The sequence below is a fragment of the Verticillium dahliae genome, genomic scaffold, assembly GCF_000150675.1.
Source record: "Verticillium dahliae VdLs.17 supercont1.1 genomic scaffold, whole genome shotgun sequence".
Taxonomy (NCBI): Eukaryota; Fungi; Ascomycota; class Sordariomycetes; order Glomerellales; family Plectosphaerellaceae; genus Verticillium; species Verticillium dahliae.
In genome coordinates this window covers 2,373,631-2,380,831 of record NW_009276921.1, presented here as the reverse complement: position 1 = coordinate 2,380,831, position 7,201 = coordinate 2,373,631, and the positions used below count along the sequence as shown (strand labels likewise).

The 7,201-nt window shown below is 57.6% G+C and overlaps 5 protein-coding genes across 5 annotated transcripts in view; 3 read left to right on the top strand and 2 right to left on the bottom strand.

The window, feature by feature from the left end:
* Window positions 1-1,743, top strand: part of VDAG_00712 (uncharacterized protein) — a gene marked incomplete at both ends in the record, with an annotated part of 2,945 nt that extends 1,202 nt beyond the window's left edge. The window contains one exon of the mRNA XM_009652089.1: window positions 52-1,743. Coding sequence (XP_009650384.1) covers window positions 52-1,743 — 1,692 coding nt within the window. The remainder of the gene's footprint in view (window positions 1-51) is intronic.
* Window positions 1,744-1,887: 144 nt separating this feature from the next.
* Window positions 1,888-2,894, bottom strand: VDAG_00711 (ubiquitin-conjugating enzyme). The gene is made up of 2 exons (XM_009652088.1): window positions 2,466-2,894; window positions 1,888-2,403 (listed from the first exon to the last, which is right to left on the bottom strand). Exons 1-2 carry the CDS (start codon window positions 2,632-2,634, stop codon window positions 2,048-2,050), a joined length of 525 nt encoding a protein of 174 aa, XP_009650383.1. The 5' UTR covers window positions 2,635-2,894; the 3' UTR covers window positions 1,888-2,047.
* A 264-nt stretch (window positions 2,895-3,158) lies between these two features.
* VDAG_00710 (uncharacterized protein) lies at window positions 3,159-3,869 on the bottom strand (the record flags this gene model as incomplete). Its single annotated transcript, XM_009652087.1, has 1 exon — window positions 3,159-3,869. The coding sequence occupies one exon, from the start codon at window positions 3,867-3,869 to the stop codon at window positions 3,159-3,161; it is 711 nt and encodes a 236-aa protein (XP_009650382.1).
* Window positions 3,870-4,350: 481 nt separating this feature from the next.
* Window positions 4,351-6,562, top strand: VDAG_00709 (HET domain-containing protein; the record flags this gene model as incomplete). The annotated part of the gene is made up of 2 exons (XM_009652086.1): window positions 4,351-4,440; window positions 4,697-6,562. The coding sequence occupies 2 exons, from the start codon at window positions 4,351-4,353 to the stop codon at window positions 6,560-6,562; spliced, it is 1,956 nt and encodes a 651-aa protein (XP_009650381.1).
* A 346-nt stretch (window positions 6,563-6,908) lies between these two features.
* VDAG_00708 (diphthine synthase) lies at window positions 6,909-7,131 on the top strand (the record flags this gene model as incomplete). Its single annotated transcript, XM_009652085.1, has 2 exons — window positions 6,909-7,050; window positions 7,115-7,131. The coding sequence occupies 2 exons, from the start codon at window positions 6,909-6,911 to the stop codon at window positions 7,129-7,131; spliced, it is 159 nt and encodes a 52-aa protein (XP_009650380.1).
* Between the last annotated feature and the right edge of the window lie 70 nt (window positions 7,132-7,201).

Below are 7,201 nucleotides of genomic sequence, written 5' to 3'. Positions count from 1 at the left end.
CACCATTCCCGCAGCATCGGAGACTCCATGGTTAGAGCTCGCAACTTGCAGAACGAAGAGTGGGCAGCCTTGTTCCGTCGCGCGGGCCCTTCCGCTGACGTGGATGGCAGTGTGCCTGGAGGAACCAGCAAGTCAAGTGACTTGTTGATGCAACCCATCCCCGTATTGAATGCGGAACAGATTCTTGCCCCAAGCGCCGTGCGCGATGGCGCTGCAAAGGCCAGTGTATTTGAGCCCAACGCCACGGCTAACCAGCACATGTCCATGCCCGAGAAGAAGCGCGAACCTGCCAATGCGTCTGGCGCCCCTTTCCCTGGGCCCGCTGTGTTCCCAAGTAGAGAGAGCCTAAACCGTCTCTTCGCAGCCCCCAAGACTCCCCCCGGACTCAAGCCAAGCGGCATGTCGGATACCCTGCTTCGTCAGTACATTCTCGGCACCCAGGCCCGCGACGTTGCAGCCACTAAAGAGATCGCTGCCCTTACTGAGATTCTCAAGACAACGGAGGTAGCTCTTCGCGCCGCCCATGTTGAGCATGCCGCTGCCCTTGCTCAGAAGGAGGCACATTTTGATTACTACACGCGCCAGATCGACGAGACCCTCCTCAACGTCGACGGCCGCAGCGAAGACGCGCTCACGGCGCAGCTGGTTCGGTCGCTTCTCAGTGCCCTCAAAGAGAACGCCCAGCTCGGCGGCCGTGTCCCGGACCCCTTTGCTGCTGACGACGGCGCAAAGACCAGCCGCACCCAGCTCCTCATCGAGCAGCTCACCAAACAGCTGCGACTCGCCAACCGTGAGCTCAGCGTCTCCAACGACCGGTACGAGCTCCTCCGGCAGCGCTTCGATGACCAGGCTGCGGAAGTGGAGGAGCGGATGGCGGAAATCGAGGAGGTCCAGCAGAGCAAATTTTCCTGCTTCGTAGAGCGGTCGGCTGATTTTTTCACGGAGAAGCGCCAGGTCATCGAGGAGACGCAAAAGCAGCTCAAGGAAGAGCGCCACGCGTTCGAGGAGGTCATGGCGGCTCTCCAGCGCGAGCGCGGGGCGCACGAGGACGCCCGGCTCCAGACCAACATGGCCGAGGTCGCGCGTCTCGCTGCTGTCGCGGAAACCGACGAGGTCAAGGCGCGGTGCCTCAAGGCCGAGAATCTGGCTGCCATGATCCGCAAGGACTACGACGACAAGTGCGTCGAGAAGAAGGAGATCTCCTGGGACCTGCAGACTGCCAAGGATGAACTGCTCGCCCACCACGAAGAGGCTGGGCGCATGGTCTGTCAATTCGAAGGCGAATTGGCCTCGACGCGGGCGGCGCTGGCCGACGCCCGGAAGGACCTTAGGGTGGCGCACGAATACATCCGGAAGCAAAAGGTGGAGGATGCAGAGCTGCACCGCACCGCTCTGACTGAGCTGACCAAGAAGGATACTCTCATCGAAGAGCTAGCTGAAAAGGCGATCGACTCCGACGACGAGCCTAGCGATATGCCGGAAAAGACCAAAGCCCTCCGAAGACATCTGCGCAAAGTCGACTCTAAGTTGCCGCACACCTGCATACCTCCAGTTGAGCTTCTCACGTCCTCCTTTGTCAGGGCGAGTTCGTTGAAGGACCGGAGCGCAAGTGATGCAGATGCCGAGTGGTCGCCAACCATTGACCAAGCCAAGCACGTGAGCCCCTCAACTCTTGACCAGGTCAAGCACGTGCGCCCTCTTGTCTCTCTAGTTGACTCGGAGGAATCGAAGCAAGCGATTTAAACTGGACGGGAATGGGGTTGTAGCATTTTGCCGGCGAGGGATCGTTTCGGATAGATCTGGTTTGGGGTGCGAGATTGCCACTGGAGGTATTATAAGTAGACAAGATTGGAATAAACTCCTGAAGCAGTCAGAAAATTTGGGGATGAACAAATGATGAACCTGCGAATTGGGTCGAGAGTGTCTGATTCCGTGACTTTTGTGGCATTGCCGCCAAAAATATGTGCTCCCCCCCAATCCACGGTACTCGCTAACGCCTGGGTATCTTCAAAAGGTCGCCGTACGCGAATGGAGCCGTGTTGCACCTTTAAAAACTTTCCTCCTGACTCTGCCTCACGCAAACGCGCACCCGTTTCCTGAACTCCTTGGTGTCCTCTCGCAGCAACCTCCCGGCCTCGACATTGGCGGGCGACTCGGTATTCGGGCTATGGAACAGACTCAGGACGCTGACGAGGATGCTCTCGGGGCTGCGGACGGAGCTCCACCTCTCGGATGCCTCCTCGTACGCAAACTCATCCTCGCCTGGCGGGTGCAGGATCGAGATGCACAGCTTGCCGTCGGGGTAGATGTTGGGGTGGAAGGGGATCGGGTTCTGGAACGTCATGGAGGGCGGCATGTCGGGAAAGTTTGGCGGGAAGATGAGACGGGCGCGGAAGAAGCCGCCTGGCAGTATTCATCAGCTTTGCAATATCGCCAGGCGTGGGCGGGCAAGACATTGTACTGACCACCATAGTACTTGCAATCGTCATTGATCATGAGCATGACCTCCCACTCGAAGACGTTGCTATTGACGAGACCGACGGAGACGCCAGGAAGGTCCTTCGCGGCCTGGCCTTTGGTCATGTCTTTGTAGTAGCGGGCGAGGAGGAGGGAGGATCCTGAGGGAGAGGCCATGATGGGTGATTGAAGGCGCTCCTAGGAGCGGACAAGGAGAGAGGAGAGAGGCTGGACGCGGGGTAGAGAAGCCAGTTGATGTAGAGACAGACTCAAGGACCGCAGACGAATTGGCCGAGAAAATGTGGCTGGCGAACGACGCTACGAGTATCTGCGTGCAAAGGACCCGGCGTTTGCAACAATCGTTTGTCGTGTCGCGGTCAGGGCCAATGTCGATCAGCTGGTCATGGTGGGGGTTTGGAACTGGTCTGGTCTGGTGTGGTCAAGCAGCAGACCGACCCACAGCGTTCTTGGTCGTTGCCGATGGGATGGCGGGGGTCCGTTCTTCACCGACTGTTTTGACCGACTCGGTGAGCATGGACCAGATTCGAGTCGGCTTTCCAGTTGGATGTCGTCGCGATGTTTTGTGCCATTGCACCGCGCAGCTCTGCCGCCTCGAGGGAGTTGCAACGAATAGGTACAATTTTTGACCTCGTTGTTCATTTCTAGGGTATCATTTAGCCTCGCCATGGGCAACACGCGACTCACTTCTTCGACGTCCCAAACCCGGCAAAGCCCATGGCAGCCATCATGTCGTCCTCCTCATGCTCGCCCTCAATCCTCACATCGTCCCCATACTCTGTTTTCACCTTCTCCGCTTCTTCCCTCTCCTTCCGCCTCCTTTCGTCGGCCTCCTTCCTCTTGCGCCTCTTCTCTTCGGCCTCCCTCTCGTCCTCTGCCCGCCGCAGCTCCAACCGCTCGTGCAGACCTGTCGCCTGCTGCTTGACAAGCTCCTCCTTCTGATCCCACCAGTACTGGATCCTCGCCTTGACTTCCTCGGGCGACGCCCTCTCCACCTCCATCTTCTGTCCCGTCGCCGCCAGGTGCTGCGGCGTGTTCATGTGCTCGACAAACTGCTTGTTGTCCTTGAACGTCAGGTCGCACGCCTCGCAGTAGAACCCCGCGCTCCGCCCCCTCTTGCCGACGCCTGCGCCAGCCGCCACGAGCTGCGTCTTGCCCACCTGCGACGAGAGGTCGAGCCCCGCCTGCCGCGCCGTCGTCATCGTCTCGTTGCCCGTCAGCGGCTTGTAGTACTTTTTGCCGGCGAGCTTGGCCTCGTAGCGCGCTTTCGCCTCCTCGCGTTCCTCCGCCTCGCGCGCCTTGGCCTTGGCGGCGTATTCGTCGAGGTCCCAGGTTTTGCGAAAGTCCGTGTCGCCGGCCGGCGCGCCATAGGCGCTGCCCTTCTTGTCGGCCATGGTGGTGGTGTTTTCGAGAGGGGAGAGGACTTGGCTCGCGCGTGTTTGATCAATGTTTCGGCAGACTCGCGAGGTTGGTGGCGGATCTCGTCTTGGTGTGAATGGTGGTGATGTAAGAGTTGAGCTCCGACTACTACCTTTGTTGCAAGTTTCCGGAAGCTTGCTCCATCAGAACGAGAATGTTGACAGGGATGCCACCCGATTTGGGTGCTAGGTGCTGTACTTACTACTGCCCCCCCCACTGGGCGGATGAATCCGGTAAACTCCTACTTTTTCTGCCTACATATATCGCGGGGTACCGTACGTACCTAGGTACCTTGGGCAAGACATGCTCCCGTGCATCGCGTGCAAAAATACATTTGTTCACCAAGCCAATGATCGCAGCCTCTCACTATGATCTTGTCAAAGACGATAAATTCTCTGGACAACAAGTCATTGCAGCAGCACATCGAAGGATTGCGCCACAACGAACCATATCCCAATGGAAGCTCGGTGTCCTACCCCCCCTGCTGGCCTGCTCGCCAGCTGTCTGCAACCCCCGCCCCATCTTCGTCCGAGGGGGTCTGCTGCAGTGAGAGATCAACCACCACGCCATGCCGCCGTCCTGAAGCACTTTGCACATCATTGGCCGCCTGGAGCGCTGTGCCGCAAGGATGCTTGTTGAATATACTGAGGGATGGTCTACTTAAAGTCGTGTCACAACCAGGTTGCACATGCCAGCGGGAGCAGCCAAGCTTCCACCGTCAGCCTTACCACCATTGCCTTTGGGCACACAACGCAACGACCAGCAACGGAGTCTTGACACACGAATCTCCCACTTCAACTAGCCTAGAGCAAGCGGCTGTATGGCGACGCCACTGGTACCCCTTCCCAAGTTCAACGGCATCCCCGTTCTTGACGGGTTCAAGACGACGAATTATGTCGAAACACTCGAGGCACTTCCCAGGATTCAGGGTCTCCACGCCATTCGCTTGCTGACCATTCTCCCTGGCGCCTTTGCCGACGAGTTGCAATGCACGTTGGAGCGGTACTTTATCGACAGGTCCGGCGAGTTTGAGACTCTTTCGTACACGTGGAAGGGTGCAAGCTTCACCCAGCCGCTGGTGGTGAATGACGACCGGTTCCTCGTGACGTCCAATGTCGAGACTGCGCTGAAGCACCTGAGGTACCCTGACAGGGCGAGAACTGTCTGGATCGATTCCATCTGTATCGACCAGCGGAATGTCATTGAGAAGAATGCACAGGTCAGGTTGATGGGGAACATCTACAAACAGGGCACGCGGGTTGTCGCTTGGATCGGCATGGAGAACGAGGAGGAGGACGGCATCGGCACACAGGCTCTCGATGTCGCCGGTGCCTTTGCCCTCGCTCTGGAGATTGGCAAGGAGGGGTCGGCCAAGTACCCGGACGTCATCAAACGGCACTCTGAGTACGCACTCTTCTCGCTGACGAAGCTGAGCGACCGATCCTACTTTCGTCGCCAGTGGGTCATCCAGGAGATATCTCTTTCTCGAGAGATCACCGTCAAGTGTGCCACCCACGAGATTGACTGGAACTCGCTCTCCGAGGCGGCCGAGGGGATGCGGTGTTTCGGGCAAGACCCGAGGGCGAACCTCTTGTTCGGCGGGACCCGTCGTATCTGGGACCTCTTTGGCATCCGTGCCATGGAGTTTTGTCGTGAAAAGTCGGTAGCCGGCGACTTTTCCAACGATTTGCTCGAACTCTTGCAGACGACCAGGGGCCGAGAAGCCACTGATCCCCGCGACATGGTGTACTCGCTCATGGGCATTTGCGGCAAGGACAGCATGCCCGTCGATGTCGACTACCGCAAACATGTCGTGCGACTGTACAAGGAAATCGCCAAAGACTCCATCTTGCAGTCCTTGAACCTCAACTTTCTCCGCATGTGCGATCACTGGAGCAGGGACGAAGGTCTCCCGTCCTGGACAGTCAACTGGACACACATCTGGGCCGGACAATGGATGAACCGCTCCCTCGACTTTCTTCCACGGCCCCCTGCTAAAGCGCGCCTCGATCCCAACTCTGACGATCTCGCCTTCTCTGATGATCTCAACTTCCTGACAATCAAAGGCCACCTTGTTGACGTCATCATCCTCTGTCAGGAACACACCGACATGCCGAAGAACCCCAAAGATTCCATCGGCGACGACGAGATCTACGAGGTGCTCAAGGGCGTCTTTGCCAAGGCCGAGAACCTCTGCGTGAGTCTGATGCGCCCTGGTCAAACGCCCGAAGAGCGTCGACGCGAGTTCATCGAGTCATTCTTTTGGTGCTTCACGGGCGGCGCCAAGACGGACTTCACCAAGGAGGACCTCGCAGACTTGCATGACAAGATCATGGCTGGACACGTGCCCGAGGAGGACCGGAAGTTCTGGAACAAGTATTCGCTGAAGCTTGTGAGGTTCCTTGCCGATGCGCGCCTCTTCGTCACGAGGGGGGCAGTCATCGGATATGCAGAGAGGGTGTGCGATGCTCGGCCGGGGGACCTTTTGATTTCGTTCAAGGGTTGCACAGCCGAGTCAGTGCTCATCAACAGGGCGGTTGGCGACAAGTTTGAGCTGATCAGCGGGTGTTTCTTGCATTTCACTCCAGAGGAATCGATGGCGCATCAGAAGACGGTGGACGATGTCAATGATGGCACCTTCAAGACGGAGAAGTACACCTTGCTCTGATCGTTGGGTGGTGGAGTGATAGATTGTCTTCTTTTCGGTATCGTGAGAAACTGCAAAAGGCAAGCTCGGGATGCTTGATTAGGATATCGCAAATACTCCGTAAATGAATTGGTGTTGCATGATTGTTCGTCCCTCATGACATGAAATCGACAGGGTTGGCCAGGTAGTTACCCAGGTACCTAGGTACCTAGACAGGGGTTGATGATGGGCCACCTCCACCAGAATCACCCCTCCATGACTTATTCACTTTTACCCCGCCAAAACTTTTACGCCAGACCCAGCTGTGTGACTTTGAGAATCAAACCTCGATCTCGAACCACTCCGTACAGCATCACCTCAGCCCACCATGCTCTACCTCGTGGGCCTCGGACTCTCCGATGAGACCGACATCACCGTCAAGGGTCTCGAAGTCGTCAAGAAAGCCTCGCGCGTCTACCTCGAGGCTTACACCAGCATCCTCCTCGTCGACCAAACCATCCTCGGGGCGTGTCCACCCCCCCCCCCCCCCCATTCCGATGGAACCAGCCACACCCTCCAAGCACCGGTGAAAAGATGAAAAGGAAGCCTAATAAGGGGGGCTCCCTTTTCGTCGCCGACCGCGAAATTGTCGAATCGAAAAACAGAAAAATCCTCCCCGAA

Coding starts and splice junctions, on each gene's coding strand:
- VDAG_00711 (XM_009652088.1), bottom strand. CDS start 2,634: ATGGCCTCTCCCTCAGGATCCTCCCTCCTCCTCGCCCGCTACTACAAA. Junction 2,404..2,465: donor CGATTGCAAGTACTATGGTG/GTCAGTACAATG, acceptor GAATACTGCCAG/GCGGCTTCTTCCGCGCCCGT.